We start from the raw sequence: 23,209 nt of genomic DNA on the forward strand, positions 1-23,209 counted from the left end.
CACGTAGAATTACTACAATTATGCATGGATAATTACATAATTTAAATAACTAAACTACTACAAGAACAATTTCATAGTATTCACCTTACTACAATTCACCCACATCACTTAGTCATAAATTAGGGTTATGGGGAATTCATGGATTCATGGGAGATTTTATCATAAAACCACCATAAAACAACAATTAGATCTTAATATATGATAATTAAATCATTGAAATTGTTTTTAGGAAGAATCCATGACTTGGTTTTGGAGAATTTTCTTCTTTGAAATTGAAAGTTTGAGGACTCCATTGAAGAAAGCTTTCCATGAATCAAGACTACCATACCTTAGGTGAAGAAATCCATCAAAAATTGTGTGAGAAATCTCCCTTCTTCAAGCCCTAACTTGATCTTTTTTTTCTTCTTCAATGGAGTTTTTAGAGAGAAGATTTTTGGAAAGGGTTAAGTTGGTTATGATTTTGGGTTTGGGAGTTATGAAGTAATGAGTTTGTTAATAGCTTAAAACGTCTTATATAGGTCTGAATAAACAATATAAAACGACCTCACTTCAAATTAACCTCAAAAGGAATTTCCTAATTTACCCCTCCCTTGGCTGAGTCTTTGGCAGATTGTGCAGGCATGACTCACGCCCATGACCTACGGTCCGTAGGTTGGACTACTAGTTGTACTGCAAGTCCTTAGGTCCATGGCTTGCAGCTCATTTTCCATTTCTTGACCCACGAGCTAGACCCATGTAGCGTGGATGGACCTACGCCCCGTAGGTCCCATCCGTAGCTCACCTTTTTGGGAAGCTTAGGGCAGTCTTGGGGGTTAGGCTTTAGGGTCCTCCTCAAGGATCCTTGGTTAGTCCTTGGGGGGTCATACCTTGACGTTTAACCCCTAAACCCCTCATCCTATGTTTGGGAAACCATTTTACACTTCTAAACCCCACATCAAACTCAAAAACTCTCATGTAAGGCTCTAGTTTCACCTACTAGTTTTTCGGGTGTTACATTATCCCTCTTGGGAACATTCGTCCTCGAATGACATTTCTAAACATTTCTCGAAATTAAAGACTCAAGACTAGCAGCCCATCATGCATGAAACATCTAAATAATACAAAAAAACACGGAGGAAACATCAACTCCATCTCATTATACTCAATGGAACACAAGGAAGTAGGAACTACATCTAACGACCCATTATGTATGAAAACTTCATCATTTCAATATTCATAGGAGGAACTACCTTCTCCAACTCAAAGCATGCTTAGCCCAACATCATGAAGAAAATTATACAATTACTCTCAAAAGCACATTTAAGCATGTTCAACAATTCATCTCATGAAGCATATAAGAAACTCATATTAAATGCATAGAACATGAGGGACATAAAGCATAAAAGCTCATTTTCTCATTAAACATGAATTCATCAAGAACATGCATAACATAAGGAGACCATGGAAACACATAAATCACACATGACTCCAAAACTTGAAACAAGCTACAAGGAACTCTTTGTCTCAAGCTTGAATAGGAATAGAATAAAGGGATAAGGATATCGGAACTCTCAACAATCTTTGCCTTCTAAGCATAATCCCCCTTGGGAGTAAACCCATACTAAGGGTAACATGAAAATCTCACAAATAGCATAGGGACCTTAATAAAACATTTACATCTATAAGGAGTTGTCAACATACCGGTACCTTCATCCAAAAGGGCTCAATTGTCCTCTCTAGACTGGAGTGCATAGAAACGACCATACTTTGTAGCATTGGGATCCGGACCACTAAGAGAAGCTTTCTTGGCATTTCTTCTTTTTTCCGCAAGTGTAGGGAAATTCTTCACTTGATGATCATTCTTTCCACAACCATAGCAACCATCCGTACCGGATAGGCACTTCCCATGGTGTCTTTTTCCATATTTTGTGCAAGTAGGTTTAGGAAATGGAGACCCACTACCTTTCTCTTGGTTAAACCTAGGAGTGTTGGAAGGATCTTGGTTAGAGGATCTCTTTTTGAACCTTGGTTAGCCTTGTTCATCGGATTTAGCTCTCTTCATCTCCCTATTCTTTCTCTTAAGTTTTGACTCCTCAATTTGTTGTGCATACACCATAAGCCTAGAGATATTCATGTTATCATGGAGCACTGTCGTACGACATTCTTCATCAACTAGGTCGGACACACCCGTAACAAATCTACTTATCTCATCCCTCGGCTCCGCCACCATAGATGGAGCATACTTGGATAGTTGGGTAAGTTTCAAGGCACACTTTTGAACAGCCATGCTACCTTGCCTAAGGTTAATGAATTCTTCCACCTTAGCCTCCCTCAACTCTCGAGGAAAGAACCTATCAATAAATGCTTTCTTAAACATCTCCCAATCTATGGGACCCGCTCCCATCGGCCTATTTCTCTTCCATTGAATAAACCAAACTTGGGCAACATCCTTCAATTGATAAGTGGCTAGTTCCGCTTTTTCTACCGAAGTCACCCCCATAGCATCAACTACCTTATAAAACTCATCCACAAACTCTTGAGGATCCTCTCCCACTTTGGAACTAAGAAACACAGGAGGATTCATCCTAACAAAATCCCTCAATCTAGAAGTGGTGGAGTTCACATTAGCTTTCACATGAGTCCCAACATCTCTATTGACTTGAGCCGTCATGGCTTGAGCCAATGTTAAAAGAGCCGACCTAATTTCCACATCCGCCATAGTCGGAGGATTTCCCGGAGCTTGATTAGCTTGAGGAGCTTGATTCTCTTGAGGAACTTCTTCATTGACATTGTTTCCCTCCATTCTCCTTACATTAGACCTTCGTGTATTCATATCCTGAAGACACAAAGGATAGATTAGGAGATGGATTTTATAGAGTTAAACTCCATGGCACGACTTAAGAATAATGAAAAAAGTGTAGTTTCCTAACATTTTATAGCCTCTCATTCATAAATGTGGCGCGCTTCATATTCATGAACAAGATTCTACTAGACGTGGCTTATGAGACATCATCTTAAAACCATCCCAAAATCTTGTGCTCTGATACCATGTTTGCCTTGACTCGAGCCTACACCCCGGACATGACACGACGTACAAGACTCCGAAGATCCTCATACAAGCCTCATAGCATTCATAATATAAGACATAAGAAAATGGTGCAGAATTTAAAAACTTTAATCCATCCAATCAAAGTCTTGATTTTAAAAGCAAACGAAAGTCTAACTTTGTCTCACATGGCCATTTAATACAACTTTGAATCGACAATAAGGTCACAACCCTTCAACATAGTCCGAAACATAAAAGGACAAGAAAGAAACTACTAAAGACTCATATGTCCTCGAATCTTGAGGACTTACCACAAGCTAGGAGAATAGTTGATCCAAGCTTGTATCCAAGGAAGAACACCACAAACATCAGAACCTACACTTTGTAGAAAAATGTAGAAGAAATATGGGTTAGAATAAAAATATACTAAGTATGATAGCCATGCAAAAATCATGCTAAAAAGGACATATTTGTTGAAAACCATGCATTTAACAAGTTTGAGAATCATCATGTACTTTTAGTATAAAACTTGAGTAACAAGCATAATCATCATATAAATCATTAGAACACATTAGAACCATCTCTTAGGTAACCCTAAGTTATACTTGTCCAATGTATGAATGGCATCCCATAATACCACTCATACTAAGTACCACTTTCAGTTCATCATAAACATGTTACCATTCTTCATTCACATCTTTAGTTAATACTTATAGATAAAGAACATTCACATTTAATAAGTCATTACAAGAAAAGCAACTCATAATAACAATCCAAGTTAAGCATTCACCATTACATTTAGACTTTATGTCAACATTCTCAATAGCATCATTATAAGCACATTCATTTCATTAGACATTATGACATTTGAGGAACAAACCATAGCCACTCTCAAAGCCTACTCGTGCAATGCATGAATGGCATCCCATACTACCACCCAAACTTCATAGAACCTCTTGATTAATCATACCCCATAACCCACATGATGGGAATAACCCCTAACCGACATAGACCATGTGAGCAAATCATGGGATCCGATGTCTATCCCACACCGTAAGGGTAGGTCTACTTGCCTAAGGTAGAACTAATAATTTAGCTTAGGTAGATCCACTAGCTAATAACCTATGTGGGCACATAGTTTTGGGATAAGGAGGCTGTTACTAGAAACCCGACCTAACATGGAGAGAGATTCAACCTCACAATATCCATTCGGTGCTAAGCATTAAATTCCCACAGAGTAGTTCATTCTCTTTTAACATTTTTATACATGAGAGGGATGCCATTGGCCTACCAACTCAAGGTACATTATTACACACATGAAAGGGTGCCATTAGCCTACCGATTCAAGGTACATTATTTAACACATGAAAGGGTGCCATAAGTCTACCCATTCAAGGTACATTATTAGGATAGATCATTGAATCCTCATGAAAGGGATACCATTTTGTCTACCGATTCAAGGTTCATCATTATAGTAGTTCATGGACTCATCATGAAAGGGATACCATTGGTCTACCAATTCAAGACAAAGCCTTAGATTACTTCATTAGTCATTTATGAAAGGGATGCCATTGGCCTACCGATTCAAGATTCATTATTACACACATGAAGAGGATACCCTAAGCCTACCAATTCAAGGTATATTATATATTGAGGAAACCTTTCACAACATGTAGTCATCATTTACAAGTGTATAATAGAGAATAGCCTTTCAACAATACCACAATTGTATTATAGTCATGATCATATTACTTTCAATATATTCAAAAAGCATGTGCATAAGCATCATTATTATACAAAATCTCAAAATTTTCCCTTAAAGGACCATGAATCATAATTCACCAACACACCTAGAATTACTACAATTAGGCATGGATAATTACATAATTCAAATAACTAAACTACTACAAGAATAATTTCATAATATTCACCTTACTACAATTCACCCATATCACATAGTCATAAATTAGGGTTATGGGGAATTTAGGGGGTCATGGGAGATTTTATCATAAAACCACAATAAAATAGAAATTCAATCTTAATATATGATAATTAAATTATTGAGAACATTTTTAGGAAGAATCCATGACTTGGAGTGAAAACCCTAAGTTTTGGAGAATTTTCTTTTTTGAAATTGAAAGTTTGAGGACTCCATGGAAGAAAGCTTTCCATGAATCAAGACTACCATACCTTAGGTTTAGAAATCCAACAAAAATCATGTGATAAAGTTCCCTTCTTCAAGACCTAGCTTGATCTTCTTTTTCTTCTTTAATGGAATTTTTAGAGAGAAGATTTTTGGAAAGTGTTAATTTGGTTATGATTTTGGGTTTGGGAGTTATGAGGTAATCAGTTAGTTAATAGCTTAAAATGTCTTATATATGTCTAAATAAACAGTATAAAATGACCTCACTTCAAATTAACCTCAAAAGGAATTTCCTAATTTGCCCCTCCCTTGGCCGAGTCTTTGGCAAGTTGTGCAGGCATGACTCACCCCCGTGAACTACGGTCCGTAGGTCCATGGCCTGCAACTCATTTTCCAGGACTTGACCCAGAATCTAGACCCACGTGGCGTGGATGGACCTACGCCCCGTAGGTCCCATCTGTAGCTCACACTTTTGGGCAGTTTTGGGTTGTCTTGGGGTTAGGGTTTAGGGTCCTTCTCAAGGACCCTTGGTTGGTCCTTGGGGGGTCGTACCTTGACGTTTAACCCATACACCCCTCATCCTAAGTTTGGGAAACCATTTTACACTTATAAACCCCACATTAAACTCAAAAACTCTCACGTAAGGCTCTAGTTTCACCTACTAGTTTTCTGGGTGTTACACAACTCCTTAAAGGTTGCTTCAAATATGACATCATCAATGTGTACTTGAATAATCAACAATTCCTTTCCTTGTGATTTCAAAAGGAGGGTTTTGTCAATTTACCTCTTTTGATGCCATTGTTGAAGAGGAATTTGGACAACCTATCAGCTTGTTAGGGAACCGAGTGTCATGCTTTGTCTCTTTCAAACTAAGCTTGATCAAGTTCTTCATTCTCACCTTCAGAATTCACATTATCAGTTTGAACTGCATCATATTTGTTCAGCACTGTCTAGCGGACCGGGTCCCTCATCAGGTTCATCATCTGCATCAGCTTCCTTGAGATTACTGGATTCATGAAGAGGATGTTCTTTAGCAAGCTCACTATTTAGACCATCTCTCTGAATCTAAAGCAGCTCTTCCATCTATGAATCTTTTTTTCTTTTGCAACTTCTCAGTTCTTCCAGATTCATCAAAAATCACATGACCACCTTTTTATACATCTAATAAGCCTTGCTGGAGAAAGAATATCCCATAACTATTATTTTATCAATATTGAGATCAAACTTCTCAATATCACCAATTTGGTCGCAGAACATGTACTATTCACCATTTTAGCTCGAAAGTTCTTTAAAAAATTAAGCATGCTTACTCCACCTGAAGGATAGTTTGATATGTTTCTCTCTAACATAAGCATTACAAACTTTATCATCTGTAAATTTTATTTTGGGTAAACCACGGATCAAGTCCCTTGACACAAATTTGTGCAGTAGAGAAGCATTCACATGAGCACGTCTCTCATGTCATACCTCAATATTCTCACTTTGAGCACTAAGGCAAGTGAGACTATCACTACAAGCAGTAATCAGATCATCAAAATACATGTTCTTGCATCTCTTTTCTGTCAAGATCATCTCCCGAGAGAGCAAGTTTGTGACCACACATTCTTTTGATAAGAGCTTAACTTCATTTCATTCATCACAAATATATGAAACACTTGAAAGATTGTACTTCAACCATTAACATAGTACACATCCTGAATAGTGTGTTCCATAGATTTCCCAAACATTCCTACACCAAAAATATACCCTTTTTGCCATTGCCAAATGAGACACCTCTACCTTGAAGTGCCTTGAGAGAGAAGAAGTTTTCAGTTTCCAATCACGTGCTTTAAGCATCCGCTATTCATGAACCAACACTGATTGCTGCTACTTCCTCTCATATGAATACCATTTCACTTGTTAGACTTGGTAACCCATTTGAGACGAAGTTCCCAGTAAGCAGATAACAGAGTAATAAAAAAATCTTTTGTCCAGTGAGGAAGATTGGTTTCTTCAACTTAGGACTTGTAGCAGGACCAAGTACCTTCTTCAGTCTATTCCTCTATTTGGAATAGTTTGACGAACTTCCTTCACATTTTTTTTTAAAATCGGACAATCTTTCTTAAGATGTCCATCTCGACCACAATGCACACACAACAAATTATCAGCATCAGAAATATTTTTGCTGTGAATACTGTATGGGGAATCTATCTTCTCACATCCTAGCCCTCTTCTACTATTGTTGCCTTGAACAATTAGATTTGTAAGAATCTTAGAGAAATTGGTCCATTTGAGGGGCTTGTCCAGTTCCTCTTTTACACGAACCAGGTCCCTCTCCAACACAAGATTTCTTTCTAGAACCAATTTCATCTTCATTTCAACAGTGTTCAGCTTATTTTCAATCTCCAGCTGCAAGTTGTTGGCCTCGCTCTTTCCTTTAAAAACTGTAGTAGTTGCACCTTTTATGTTTTCCTTCGGTTCTAGATTTTCAGCTTCTAGAACAACCATTTGATTTTCAATATCAGATATTTGGGCAACTAAAACAATTTTTCCATCTTGAGAGATGTCTAGGGTATTGTTCACGAGATCATTCTCAGTTGTTAGCTCACTTATCAAATCAAGTAGTACAACAACTACCTTTCTCAATTTACTAGTAGAAAAGGTATTCAAGTTTTGCTTGAAATATGATAGGGTTACCTTTTCATCAGCATCTTCCTCATTTGACTTTTCCTTGAAAGCATCATCTGAGTGTTTAGAATCATCCGAATCACTTGAGGAATTTTCCCATGCAGTCAGATCCATCTTCACCGCCTGGAAAAAAACTTCTCTTTTGTTTGTCTTATGACGGACCTGGTCCCCCTCTTTATCTTTTCCTTCTTCAGTCTTGACATATTCCCTATGGTCAGCCTTGTACATTGATAGTTTCCAATAAAGTGACCTGGTTGATCACACCTGTAACACACTTTACTTGAGCTGGTAGCCTTGTCATGATTTTCTTTCTTCTGATCAGCCTCATCAATCAAATATGTCCTCTTGTATTTGCCCTTGAGAATGAGACCCTCCTTTTTTCTGTGCAACTCATGAACTTAAAGAAGCTCAAATAGTGCATCCAACATCACTACTTCAGGTCCCTTGTCTCATCACCAATCACAAATTCATTTGTCCAAGATCTAGGAAGAATTTCCAGTATCTTAGAGACTTGCTTGCACACAGGGACTGGTTCTTCAAGGAACATAAGCTTATTTGTAATGGTGGAGAATCTAGTATGCATTTCATGAATAGATTCACCTTCTTTTATGGTGAAACTTTCAAACTGAGTAGTAACGAGATCTAGCTTTGATTTCTTTATTTCCTCAGTACCCTCATAAGTTGTTCTCAACAGATCCCATATTTCTTTGGCTAATTCACAATATGAGATCAGATCATATTCATTCATACTAATGCCACACATCAGTAGTTTCCGAGCTTTGTGGTTTTTCTCGACTAATCTTTTGTCGGCGTCATTATATTGTTGTCGAGTTTTGACAATAACTCTTGTAACCTCTCCATCTTTAACCTCCATAGTTGGCACAGAAGGACCTTCACAAATAACGTTCCATACCTCAATGTCCTCATCCATGAGATAGTCTCTCATTCGAACCTTCCACCATCTATAGAACTGACTATTAAAAAGAGGTGGCTTTGTAGGGGACTGACTTCTTTTCACGCTCGCTGGTGTCGCCATTCTTTGTAGGAATCTCTCTCTTGGTGTTAACCAGATAGAGAGACCAAGCTCTGATACCAATTGTTGGAATGTATGCATCCACTATCAGTCAACGGACCAGGTCCCTTGACTCAGCAAGAACAGTAGTTGAAGTAAAAGTGCAGAAAATAAATAACACAATGTAAAATAGGCACATGAGTTTTACGTGGAAACTTCCTTGCTCAAGGGAGTAAAACCACGACCTGTCACACATGATTTTCCAACTGTTTTCACTAATCTTCTCAAGCAAAAGTGTAACGCATATTACAACCACAACAGTGAGATTAACACTATAATCCCACACTAAGTAATATTCCTATTACTTAAGAAATCCAAAGCAATAATATTACTGCCCACTAAACCAACTAACTCTAGTTGATCTAGAATTTAAGAACCCCGAAGGCTAACTCTAGCACTAACTACAATCTCTAAGATAAAATCTTAAACGAGCAGCAACTCTGCTACATCACACATCAACTAACTCTAGTTGACACTCCTAGGAAACTTTACCCAAGAGAACACCAAAATAATGGTGTAAAAGGATTGACCAAAACTTAGAAGATTTGACTAACTAACTCTTGTTAATATGACTCAAACTAAATATTTAAACAAGCAAATGATCTACTATCCTTTATAACTTAGGATTAGATTTACAATGTAAGCACATAAGACACAAAGCTCAAAATATAACAGGAATCTTCTTCACTCTATCAGGTCCCTTTGTTGAGTTGAGCAACGTTTTTCCTTAAAGATGACTTTCTCTTTATAAGCTTAAGAATTTTTGTTTGCCAAATCTTGAGTTTGTGTTTTGTGTTGAGAGATTATATCAAATGAACACAAACTCCTTGAGACGGCCTCATTGTCTGAGAGCCTGCTTCCCTAAAACGACATGCACCTACCACATCAGAGGTGGTAGATTTTCTGACAGCTGTCTTGTCGTTCTTTTTACATTCGCAGTCTTGCAGGGACCATGTCCCTTGCAATGTTCTCTTTGAGTTCTTGAGAAGACTTGCTAACTCTCTTTCTCTTTTGAATGAATGAATCTTCTTGTTGTTTGTCATTTTGATTATATCAACCAAAGAGAATTATTGTTCATTAGACAAACAACTTCATGTGTTTCTATTAGTGAAGTACGCTGACGACTTCACCAACCCACTGACATGACAACTTTATAGTTGTACACCATTATACATCTGATGGAGAGAACTCTGCTAGGGACTGGGTCCCTACATTTGTGAGCCACTGAAATAGATAATCACGTCTGCACTTCCTATTGGTGCAGTACACTGCACTTTTCACCTACCACCTGACATGACAACTTTACAATTGTACCCCAGTTTGAATCTGGATGAGAGCACTCTGCAGGGACCGGTTCTCTACGTTTTGGAGGATCATCAAAACACCTAGAATATAACAATACCTGTATGAAACATGTTGTTGTAGATTTTGCATATGTCTGTGACCAGGTTCAAGCTCCTCGAGTTCATGTTACTCATACTCATGCTTGTGATCAACTTGCTGATAGCTTCACCAAGACACTACCTAAATCAGCCTTTACAAGATGTTGTTCCAAGTTAGCCATTGTTGCACCTTGCCTAATTTGAGAGGGTGTATTAACTATCTTTATTTATCTATTGTTACTAGTTGTTATAGTTTGAATTAGTCTTCTGATGGTTGGATCATATTTAGGAATAGGTAGTTGTTAGCCTCAGTTAGTTATAGATAATGTGCAGATAGGGGCCTGCATAGGTCCAGTTAGTTGCATAGTTTGTATTACAGACTTGCAGCCCGATTTAATAGAATCATCTTTTTTATCTTCTGATTTGAATCCTTATAGTGCCCAGGTACAAAGGCAAGTATTTGAGCTTACAATGATTGTATACAAAGTTGGAGATCCTCTAGAGACTTAGTTAGTGACAAGCTATCAATTTTTCTATCGTATTTATTAGAACTAGTGTTGTCCATTTTCAGAGAAGCTGGTTTGGTGTTTATTATACTAACTAAAACTACTATTGAATTTGATAAACACATATATATTAAAGCAAAGATTTATTGCATGAGTTGATCACAAAGATTAAAGACTATGTGTTTTGCATACTACCACCTTCTTTATAGTTGTTAAACATGATTAAAATATCTACCGAATTATTGAATCATACGGATTGATAATATGATCATTGTGTTTTGAACCATATAATTACCTATCCAAATTGACCTCACACGTATATTGTTGATCGGATATATGGTAAATCTCTACGAATGCATGTATATATCTTCTTGTATTAGACGCAAGTAGGGTAAATTACGTACTCTAGCCACTAATCCATCCTCCCCTTAACCCACATTCTATTCCTAGCCTTCATGTGTCCATTTACACTACCAATTATTTATTTATCTTATAAGTCATGAAACCTTAATTAATTACACATAAATTAAAGAAAATAATAATCTAATAAAAAAATCTTAGAGGAACCCCTAGAATAATAACGAGTATTATTTTATTTACGCTTCTATAAAGATCATGAATTCAATAATGTCAAACTCTAGTTAAAAACATCCAAGGGGGTATTTATAGACTGTAAAAATACCTTGGGCCTCCACCTAGTCGGACTATAAAAAAGGCAACTTTTTACCCTGGTCGATCTCATTTCGCACCGCAAGGTATGGGTCTTTGCACTGGCCCTCGTGCTGTGAAGCTCCTTGCTTCGCATTTCCCTTTGTCATGGAAGAGCCAAACATACAAGGGGGTATAATTTTAACCCCCCCCCCCTTCACTAGGTAAGCTTCTGACTTAGTTTTGCAAGTTTTGTCCAATTGTTTCTTTGTATTGATTCAATTTCACCTATAAAGCATAAAACACCATTAATAAACTCAAAATCATTTAATTTAATTAAAACAAGGAGTATTGATGATTTGGTATTTTACCAACATATTAGACTCTTATTCATTATTATTGGTATGTTTTATTTGCTAATAAAGGGGGTTTCACGCCCTTCTTCTCTTGTGTGCAGGCATTTATTGGAAAATAAAGATTAAAGGATTTTTCAAGAAAAATCACTGAAACACACTAGTGACAATAGAAATGAATAGGCATTCTACTGAGAAAAAATCGTGTAGAAGCACTTGTGCCTAATGAATGTGTATCTCCTAAGGAATAAACTATCTCAGAATACAATTTTGATGGTTTCATTAGCTACGAAACATCGAGTTTATTCTAGAAGGACCTTTGGTTTGGGTCCCAAGACTTCCAATCTCTTTTAAGGCTACCTTGTGAAATTTGGTAAAAATGAAGTTTAGGTGTGGAACCTACTTTACGTTGAGACGACATCTGTTGAAAGTTTCAACAATTCTTTTGAGTTTAGAATGTTGCTTTTGGTTGGGTAGCATACTCGGTTTGCATTGGTGGGACCCTGAACTAATTTCTAAGGTCCTATTGAAGCTTGTGATTTAAATCCCAAGACATGTGCACTAGCTGCTAGTGCAGTCGCTCATGTGGAGAAAAGTTGTCTCCGGTGGAGAGATGGCCGCTCCTACGGATGCTGGCCACGTCAGCATACCTTACTCGTGTGGAGCTTAGTCACATTATTGACCTCGCACTTGTTAAGTCAGACAACCCTATTGACTTCCATACAAACAAAACTTATTTTTCTCCAGCAACGTCTCTTGTATGTTGTCGGGCTTGCCGAAGCGGTTGGGGCAGTATTTCCATCTCTTTTTTTCATTTTTCATTAGGAAAAAATAAATGTTGATAGAAATTTCTTCGGTGATTTCTTATGGAAATATTTACATTAAACTAGGAGTTCCTTAGGGACATCGTACGGGTTGATATTCTTGCTCCTAAACCCATAAGTTTCCGTTAAATTCATCGATTTTAGCTTGAAATGGGTCTTGGAATCCTACTTCTTGATAGGTTTTTTTGAGGCATATTAGATCTCAAATTGTTTCTATTTTCGGGGTAAAAGTTCTTGAGTAGGCAAGGATATATTGGCAAAATCCACTTTGTAATTCCTTTCATAGGTCTCACAATGCCAACTTTGACCCAAAATCTAATTGTTGCATTTTGGGTGTCAAAATTATTGTATTGATGTCAGGATCACTGTTTTGATAGAGTGGCATCATTTGAGGTGGCTCGGAAGGGAAAATCCCTAATTTAGAGTTTTGGAGTGCATGTATTCGTCTTTGAGGTAGTATACGACGTACTACTTTTAGAGAGTGTTTGTTGGTTATTCTAGGACTATGATTTGCTAATTGTTGAGATGTTTTAAGCATGATTTCTTATTGTTATTGTTATTGAATTTATTTAGTCTTATTTTGGTTGTTTCGAATAATGTTTTGGTTAATCTTGATTAGTGTGACGTTATGATTTCCCCTGTGTGTTGTGAGTGGGATAGGATGGTCTTAGTATTGATATTGTTTAGCCTTATCCTAGGTTTGGCTAGTGCTTACCTTACATGTTAACTTAGGTAGCCCATGGGGCATGTTTTGTGTGTGAATTGGGGTTAGATACAATCCTTTGGGCTAGGTTATGACCTTCGGATAGCCTTATTTAGTATGTGCAAGTTGTGAGGTCACTACCTAGTCTTGTTCAGGACCCTACTTCTCTTAGTGTCATAGCTGACGTAAGGTGAGATTCCGGGAGGGGCTAGATAGTGGTGTATAGTTATTTTGATATAAGATTCCATTTATGCTAGGGTTCTGTACAACTGATATTATGTAAGAGTTTGAGCTCCAGTACTTGAATGAAGGAAAGCCAGGATGGGTTTTGCAAAGCTCTATGGGTCGTAGAACATACATGTAAAAAAGTCAAGAAGTTTAGAAGTAGAGTTTTTGTTTAATGGAAGGTTCTTATGAACTGTAGGAATTCTTACGAGCTATAGGAACGAACAGTAGGATTGACTGCCAAATCGAATTTTCCTAGATTTCTTTTTTGCCTTTATTTAGGATTTGATGTCCATAAATATTAGTTGTAATTTTCATTTTTGAGAGTTAGACAATTTGATATTTGTGTTTTTGGCTTTGAGAATTAATTAGTGAACACTTTGTCCATTTTAATTCTTGAAGTGCTGGTTTATAATATAGCTTTTGTTCGTCAATTCAAGATTCCGGATTTCATCTACTATAATTGTAAGCTTACAATTTATTTTAACAAACATATTATGAATTATGATCACCCAAGCATGAGTAGCTAAATCCACAACTAGGGTTGTGGGACCCCTGAGTAATTAACAACATAGACCTAATAATTAAGTAATCCTTGAATAGTGTTTATGCATGTATTTTTTATCTCTTCATTTTGATTGCTTTTTAATGGTGGTCAATGTTAGAACCTGTCTTATTCCTACTTGTCCGACCTATGAAGTAACGAATGGGAAAAGACATTAAACAACTGAGATTTAGCGTTGATAATTCGCTATCTAATAGCCTGAACTCAAGATGCGAGGAATAATATGGGGTCACGGGTAAGGGTTAGTAAAGCATACATCCATCAGACCAAGTTGCGTGATGAAATTTCCCTACTTGGACCACTAACACTCAAAGAGATACCTAACTTACCGACTTTGCATGTCAAACACTAGATAAGGGTTACTATTATAAGGTTTACTGCATTAAGAACTTGTGGGGAACATGTACACCCTAATTCATCTTATATTGATATTACAAAACATTGAATCTTGTTTACTTGGTTACTTGTTACTGAAATCAATCAATTAATATTTTGTGTTACAACCCCCCCACCCTTTTACGGAGATAATTTGACTAAAAGTACAATCAACAAGCTAATTGACCTAAGTGTATACCTTATTCCTCGTGGGATCGACCCTAACCTCTGTTTGAACAACGACCGCTTATACTTCCTTAGGGAGGTATAATTTGGTGTATCAAATTTTGGCGCCGCTTCTGGGGAATAAGGCTTTTAGATTAGACTAATTTTGTTATTGCATTGTATTTCAATTATTTCCTTATTTACATTTTATTTTTATTTTTTGTTTTCTATAGGTTTTATTCAAAGTGTATGTTAAGTACACGGAGTCAAGGCAACCCCCTGACCCCTTTTAATCTAGAACTACCAAAAACTCTACGATAATTGGTCGGACGAGGTCGAAATCTAAGACTGGACAATGATCCAATCGGAAAGGGTGAAGAGAATATTGTTGGAGTCCAACTTCCAGGAGTAATGAAGGTACTGGGAAACAACCAGAACAACCTGCGAGATTGAAAAATCAACAAGCACCCGTTGTGAGTGATTATTTAGGGTTGATCATAATGTTGTGGGATCAACAGGTGCCATAGTTGTTCTTCCATTACCACCCAGACATACATTTGTGGTTACTAGCTGTCTAACGCAAATGCTTACATCCATAGGGTTATTTTATGGTATTCCATAGACCCATATGCTCATCTTAGTAAAGTCATCAATGTATGTAAGAGTAGTCTGGGAAGGCCTGACTTAGACATGGATGTGATCGGGCTACGTGTGTTTCCATTATCATTGGCAGGTTATGCTACTGTGTGGCTATCTGAGCTCCCATATAACTTAATTACCACATGGACAGAGTTGTACAAAGTGTTTTTAGAGAAGTATTTCCTGGTATTCAAGAAGTTAAAGCTTAAGGATAAACTCAATAACTTTGTTGCTCTAGCAGGGGAGACAGTTAGTGATTCTTGGTGACAAATTTATAGGTTTCATGAGAAACGTGCCAATCACCGTGTTGATGATGAATTGCTAAAGGAAGACTTTTATAGAGGGCAGGATGACAATGGAAAAGCAATGTTAGATACTACTGTTGGAGGATCTTACGGGGTAAACACATTTCATGAGATTATGGAGAAACCTGAAAAGATCTCCAAGAATAATAAAAATACAGCACTGGTACTTCAGCTGCCACAAAGAGCATTTTTTCTATACAAGCCACACATTATCAATCAAATGATGATATTCGTGAATAGATGGCATAGTTGAGAACAGAGGTTGGCTTGATATTGAAACACGTGAGTGGAAGTACTGAGAAAGTTAATGCAGTAAATTATCATAATAGAGCACTGCCAGTTGATGAGTGCATATATAAAGAAGATGCAAATTTTGTAAATGAGCAGATGAGGGGTTTCCAGACTAATGCCCAAGCATCCAATCAAGATAATTGGGACCAAGGTCAAGGTAATCAAGGTCGGAACTTCAGTAATTACAATCGTGAAGGGAACTATAATTATGATCATAGCTGCAACAGAAATGGGTACATTAACATAAACGCTAATAGTGGTCCATATGTCCACTAGGATATCGAGGCGGAGGATCAAGTTTGAATTGCATTTAGGGTATGATGGCTAAGATAATGAAAATGTTTGACTAGACTGATGAAAATATGAAAGAGATGCGGACCATTTTATCGAACATTGGGCAAAAGGTAGATTCACATGCAGTGTCTAGTAAACAGATTAAGAAACAAATGAGTCAACTATCTTCAAGTGTAAATCCATGACAACAAGGAAGACTTCCTAGCAATACTATCCAAAATCTAAAGAATTATGTACATTGTATGGTAGTTACTACTCGGGGTGGAATATAAACTATTGAACCTCCTATGCAGACCGAGATGGTAAGAGTGAAGGAACCAGAAGAGGATGAAGTTGAAATAGTGGAACAACCAAAAGATCAGGATGAGAAAGAATTAGAAGTTACTCAGAAGATCATTCCAATGCCAGACCTCCACCTCCTTTCCCACAAAGATTGGTCAAGAAAACTGAAGAAGGAAAGTATCACAAGTTCATATCCATGTTGAAGCAATTATTGTTAAATATTCCTTTGATTGAAGCACTAGAACATATGTCTGGCTATGTTAAGTTTATGAAAAATCTAGTGACCAAAAAGAGGACCGTCAATTTTGAAGGTGATGATAAGTTGCAACATTGTAGTGTCATTAGTACTAGATTGTTAGTCCAAAAGAATAAGGATCCTAGAGAATTTACTATTCCATGTACTATTGGAATGTTACACTTTTCTAAGTCCATATGTGACTTGGGTGAAAGCATAAATGTGATGTCGATATTTGTGTTCAAAAAGTTAGGCTTGAGAGCCCCTAAAACGACTGCAATACAACAACTTATGGCTGATCGTACTGTGAAGAAACCAATTGAGGTTCTATAAGAAGTTCTAGTTAAAGTTGAGGCATTCATATTTTCAGTGGATTTTGTGATATTAGACTGCGAGGTTAACTTTGAAGTGTCTCTCATTTTAGGAAGACCATTCCTTTCTGCTGGGTGTGCTTGAGTTGATATAGAGAGAGGGAAGATGAAATTCTGATTGAACAATAAAGAGGTGACATTTAATATCTCCAAATCAATGAAGCATCAAAGTGATCTTAAATAGGTGTCCATTGTGAATTATACTACTGAGGAGTAACTAGAGGTTTCAATTAAGGAAAGATTAGGTGTTGAAGGATTAGTTGTCATTAGCATGAATTTCGATGGAGAGTAAATTAAGTAGTACATTGATTTAGTTGTTGCACTTGATGGGAAAGAAGATTATACTCGTCGCTCACCAAAGAAGCTGGATTTAGATCTAAAAATTTGAGAAACTCCGCCTGCAAAACCATCTATTGATGAGCCTCTGAAGTTGGAACTAAAGGCTTACCATCTCATTTGTAGTATGTGTTCTTGAGCAAAAATAATAATATGCCTATCATTATTGCTACTGATTTGAACGACATGCAAGTAGAAGCTTTGATGTCATTCTTGAAGCAGTTCAAAAGGGTGATTGGATGGACGATTGCTAACATTATTGGTATTCCACTAGGTATATGTTCTCATAAGATCCAACTCATGCCTGATAGTAAACCAAGTATTGAGCGCCAGAGAAGATTGAATCAACTAATGCAAGAAGTTGTGAAGAAGGAGATTATCAAGTTGTTAGATGCTGGAGTAGTTTATCCGATTGCTGACAGTAATTGGATATGTTTGATTCAATGCATGCTGAATAAGGGAGGAATCATTGTGGTTCCTAATTCAAAGAATGAACTTATCCCGATGAGGCCGATTACTGGTAGGAGAGTCTGCCTGGATTATCGCAAGTTGAATGCATGGACAGAGAACGATCATGTCCCAATGTTGTTCATGGACCAAATATTAGATCGTCTTGCTGGAATTGGTTGGTACTATTTTCTTGATGGGTATTCTGGATACAATCTGATCTCTATAGCACCGGAAGACCAAAAAAAGACTAATTTCACTTATCCTTATGGGACGTTTGCTTTCAAGAAGATGTCATTTGGGTTGTGTAATGCACCTGCAACTTATTAATGTTGCATGATGTCTATTTTTCTTGATATGGTGGAAGACATTATCGAGGTATTTATGGATGATTTTCTATGGTTGGTTACTGATTTGATGATTGCTTGGCGTACTTAGGTGATATTCTAAAACGTTGTGAAGAATGCAATCTTGTGCTAAATTTGGAAAAGTGTCACTTTATGCTGAAAGAGGGCATAGTTCTGGATCAATGGATTTCTCACAAAGGTATCGAGGTTGATAAAGCAAAGATCGAGGTGATTGAAAAGTTGTCACCACCTATCTCTGTGAAGGATGTTAGAAGCTTTTTGGGACATGTTGGTTTTAATCGGAGATTTATCAAAGATTTCTCCAAAATTTTGCACCCATTATGCAAGTTACTTAAAAATGAGACAAAGTTTGAGTTTAATGATTCTTGTCTGAAACCATTTGACGGGGTTAAAAGAGAAGTTGATTTCTGCATTGATCATTATTTCACCAGATTGGGAACAACCATTCTAAATTATGTATGATGCGAGTCGGGTGGCGCTTGGCGTGGTATTAGGGTAAAGGTGTGAGAAGATTTTTCATCTCATATATTATGCGAGCAAACCCCAGAATGTTGCTCAAAAGAACTATAATATCACTTGATATACCGTGAGTTTACGGTATTTTTAATCCATTTCACTTAAGAGTTGTGTGTGTCTAGGACCTTTTTGTATTGGTTTTTATGTGTTTTTATCATGTTTTGCAGGAAAGATGTTTGGGCGCGAAAGTAAAGAGACAGCTAGAAGAAATGCAGAAAAGGGCATCTACGGACCGTAGGTCCATTGACGCTCCGTAGATGGTGATCGTAGATCAGCAGGGCAAGGCATGAAAGGAGAATCAGGGAATCTGACCAAGTGTGAAACCACGGTGACCATTGACGGTCCGTAGATTAATCTACGAACCGTAATGTTGAACCGTAGAATGTGACTGCGAGGGTTCCAGTACCTGATTTTTGGAGAATTCTAAGTATGGAGCTACGGAGAGGGATCGACGAACCGTAGATCGATCTATGGTCCGTACTGGTGTTCTGTCGTTTGCTTCAGAGAAGCTGATTTTTGGAAGCTGAAATATTTTCTAAGTCCTGGCTGACGGAAGGGACTCACGGACTGTAGATCCATTGACGATCCGTAAGTCAGTCTCGTATAATGAAGACGCGTGCCTGAACAAACTTTCCTTATTTTGTTTCCCTTTTAATTTAGGACTTGTTTTCTATAAATAGGGTATGTAAACCTCATTTTTGGAGGTTAGACTTCATTACTTTTATTCTAGTTTTTGGCTTTGGGGATTAACTTGCAATTTTAGCAATTCCTAATTTCCTAAGCATATTTCGGTGATTTTTACTTTGAAATTCCAGTTGAAATTTTGGGATTATTCTACTCTACTACGTAAGTTCATGATTTATTCTTAAAACATTATGAATTGTTTTCTTGCTAATATGGGTAACTAAATCCACAACTAGGGTTGTGGGACCCATGAGCGATTAACGAAGTATGAATAGTAACTAAGTAATTCCCGAATAGTGTTTTGCATGCATTGATAATTCTTTCATCTAGAAGTCTTTTTAACAGTGTGCAACGTTAGAACTCGCCTTGTTACTACTTGCCGGACCAAGGAGGTAGTTAATAAGAAAAGAATTATCAACATAGATTTAGTATGATACTATCTAATAGAATTGATGTCGATTGGTGTGAGAATGAAAACTAAGCCATATATCGATGTGACGTCTAATATGAGGTAATGGTAAGGGTTAGTAAATTATACATACGTAGCCGGACCAAGTTGCGGGGTGAAATTCTCTAGATGTCGGACCAAGGATTTAGCGATACATAACTTATCGCTTTGCATGTAATACACTAGGAATGGATTACTATTACTAGGATTACGGAGTTATGAGCTAATGGGGAACAGATACGCCCTAGTTTCTTTCTCAATTTGATAACAACAAAAGTTTAAATCTTGCTTACTAATTACTTTCATAATTTCCAAAATTTGTTACACAAATTCCCCCCCCCCCTTTTACTTATTTGTCTCGAAAATACATTGGCTAAACGAATATAAGTGTTATTGAACTTAAGTCTAAACCATATTCCTCGTGGGATCGACCCCAACCTACGAGTTGGGTTCTTTACGTGATAACGATCGCTTATGCTTCTGAAAAGAGGTGTAATTTGAGCGTGTCAAATTTTGGCACCACTGCTAGGGAATAAGGCTTTTAGATTAAGTTTAACTACATTATTGAACTTTAGTCAAATATTTCCTAATTTTACTTTTTCTTTTGTTTTTGTCTCTCTCAGGGTCTTACTCTAGTGCATGCCAAGTACACGGAGCCAAGGCAAACCACTTACTCCCTACGATCCAAAAATGAACAGAACTTTGCGGAGAATGAATAATAAAGGAGTTCCAATTAATCCTATCAGAGGAGAGTTAGGTGAAATAGTTGGATTGCAACCTCCGGGAGTAGGTGATGAGAATAATCAAGTGTCAGCTGAAAATAGATTGGGAGTGCATTGAGGGTACAGGACCCACCAGGACCACGACAACCTAACAATTTTAGGGTCAACCTTAATATTGTCGATTTTGATGGACCTCTTGTCCTACCACCTCTACCTTAGGGGTATACATTTGTGGTGACCAGTAGCTTGATGCAGATGCTTACAACGAGGGGCTTGTTTGCAGGTTTGCCAGCGGATGATCCACATGCCCACATAGCCAAACTAAACCATGTCTGCAAAAGCTGCATCAGTCAACCTGATTGGGATATGAACGTCATTGGGTTGCGAGTGTTTCCCCTATCATTGACCAGAGAAGATGTTGTGTGGTTCAATGAACTCCCTTACAACTCAATCTATACATGAGAGCAGTTGACAGAAGCGTTCTTAGCAAGATTTTTTCCATTGTCCAAGAAGCTGAATAAAAAAGACAAACTCAACAACTTTATGGCACTACCTGGAGAGTCTGTGAGTAGTTCTTGGGACAGGTTCACTGCCTTCATGAGAGGTGTCCCGAATCACCGTATTGATGATGAGTCACTGAAGGAGTACTTCTACCGAGGACAGGATGATAATGGTAAGGCAGTGCTGGATACTATTGCAGGAGGTTCATATGGTGAATGCACTTTTGCACAAATTACACAGAAAATGGAGAAGATATCTCTAAACAATAAAGCTTGGAGCACTAGAAATTCAGATACTGGGAGGAACACGTTTGTCGTTCAAGCTACAAACAACCAGCCCGCAAATGAGATTCGTGAGGAAATGGCCCAGATGAGAACTGAACTAGGGTTGGTGTTAAAGCATGTAATTGGAGGAGCAGAGAAGGTGAATGTTGTGAACTATTTGACTAGAACTCCACCACCGAGAGATGAGTATTACTTTGAAGAGGATGCTTATGCGGTGAATGACCAGACAGGGGGTTTCCGACCAAAAGGCCAAGGTTCCAATCAGGATAATTGGCGCCAAGGTCAAGGAAACCAAGGTAGGAACTATGGCAACTACAACCGAGAGGGTCAATATGTCCGGGATGGGAACTTCAATCGCGACAACAACTACAAACGAAGCAACTATGGCAATAGAAATGATTGGGTTGGACCTTATGTTCCCCCTCAAATTTGGGAATCTTGTCCTAGGAAAGCTGGAAGTAATATGTCACGTATTGAGGATATGATGTAGAAGATGATGCGGAGGTTTGATGCAACTAATGATAATGTGAAGGAGATGAGAAATGACTTGTCTGGTATTGGTCAAAAAGTTGATGCACATGAAGTATCAATCAAGCATCTTGAGCAACACATGACTCAGTTGTCAACTATAGTAAATCCACGTCAACCTGGCACTCTTCCTAACAACATCATCCAGAATCCAAAGAATGATGGGCATTGTATGGCAGTCACTACTCGAGGAGGGGGGGGGGGGGGAGTGGTAAGCAAACCATTGATCCACTTATGCCGTCTTGGGTGGAAATTGAGAATAGTAAAGATGATGATGTGGTCAAGGTAAGTGGGGAGTCCGAGAATGCAATAGAGAAAAAAGCGGAGGTAACTCAGAAAGTTGTCCCTATTCCTAGACCTCCACCTCCCTTTCCACTGAGGTTAGTGAAGAAGACTGAAGAAGGAAAATACCACAAGTTTATTAGCATGTTGAAACAACTTTCAATCAATGTTCCGTTGATAGAAGCTTTGGAGCAAATGCATGGGTATGCAAAATTTATGAAGGACATGGTGACAAAGAAGAGGGCAGTGATCTTCGAAGATGATGATAAATTACAACATTGTATGATATTGCTACAAGGTCCCTTGTACAGAAAAAAGAGGATCCTGATGCCTTCACTATTCCATGTACTATTGGGTTGTTGCATTATGCTAAGGCATTGCGTGATCTTGGTGCTAGCATTAATCTGATGACATTGTCTATTTACAAGAAGTTGGGTCTAGGAGATCCAAAACTGACTGCGATTCGGTTGCTCATGGCCGATAGAACTGTGAAGAGGCCCATTGGTGTGCTCCATGATGTACTAGTGAAAGTGGAGTCATTCATCTTTCCGGCAGATTTTGTGATTCTTGACTGCGAGGTTGATTTTGAGGTTCCCATCATTCTTGGGAGACCATTCCTTGCCACTGTGCAGAGGGCCCTACGGATGGGTGGTCATAGGAATTCCTATGAATTGTAGGACCTGTCCTTCGAATCTTGGTGAGTTGAAAACCTTGATGTCACGACCCAGGGGTACATCCTAGATGTAACATGGCGTATAGGACCCCGAGAGTCCCCATACAAGCCACTTAGCATTCATAACAAAAGAAATAGAACAATCGAAGTAAAGACAACATTTCAAGTCCAAACATTTTATAAAGAAAGCGGAAGTCTAAAACACTTTGTCTCAATAGTCATCTAATACAATAGAATGAGATTGGGCCTAGCCCATACATCATGTCCAAAACTGAAATAAGAAGCAAACTAAGAACAATGAAATCCGCCCTCAAAACATGAGGACTCATAAAGCTCTGAAATCAACCAAG

At 37.9% G+C, this 23,209-nt stretch overlaps 2 protein-coding genes across 2 annotated transcripts; one reads left to right on the forward strand and one right to left on the reverse strand.

Annotated features, from left to right (window-relative positions):
* Nucleotides 1-8,265: 8,265 nt before the first annotated feature.
* Nucleotides 8,266-8,871, reverse strand: LOC125837656 (uncharacterized). Its single transcript, XM_049516740.1, has one exon. It carries the CDS (start codon nt 8,869-8,871, stop codon nt 8,266-8,268), a length of 606 nt encoding a protein of 201 aa, XP_049372697.1.
* Nucleotides 8,872-16,481: 7,610 nt separating this feature from the next.
* Nucleotides 16,482-18,183, forward strand: LOC125837657 (uncharacterized). Its single transcript, XM_049516741.1, has 3 exons — nt 16,482-16,641; nt 16,953-17,023; nt 17,533-18,183. The coding sequence occupies exons 1-3, from the start codon at nt 16,482-16,484 to the stop codon at nt 18,181-18,183; spliced, it is 882 nt and encodes a 293-aa protein (XP_049372698.1).
* The last annotated feature ends 5,026 nt before the right edge of the window (nt 18,184-23,209 follow it).

The sequence above is a fragment of the Solanum verrucosum genome, unplaced genomic scaffold, assembly GCF_900185275.1.
Source record: "Solanum verrucosum unplaced genomic scaffold, falcon-dt-bn FXZP01000156.1, whole genome shotgun sequence".
Classification (NCBI taxonomy): domain Eukaryota; kingdom Viridiplantae; phylum Streptophyta; class Magnoliopsida; order Solanales; family Solanaceae; genus Solanum; species Solanum verrucosum.

What these genes read in the sequence shown, in the direction of transcription:
- LOC125837656 (XM_049516740.1), bottom strand. Translation starts at nt 8,871, where the DNA reads ATGGCGACACCAGCGAGCGTGAAAAGAAGTCAGTCCCCTACAAAGCCA.
- LOC125837657 (XM_049516741.1), top strand. Translation starts at nt 16,482, where the DNA reads ATGGTAAGAGTGAAGGAACCAGAAGAGGATGAAGTTGAAATAGTGGAA. An exon ending in AAGAAAACTGAAGAAGGAAA is followed by an intron (nt 16,642 to 16,952) that starts GTATCACAAGTT and finishes TCAAAAAGTTAG; the next exon opens with GCTTGAGAGCCCCTAAAACG. An exon ending in CTGTGAAGAAACCAATTGAG is followed by an intron (nt 17,024 to 17,532) that starts GTTCTATAAGAA and finishes TCTCATTTGTAG; the next exon opens with TATGTGTTCTTGAGCAAAAA.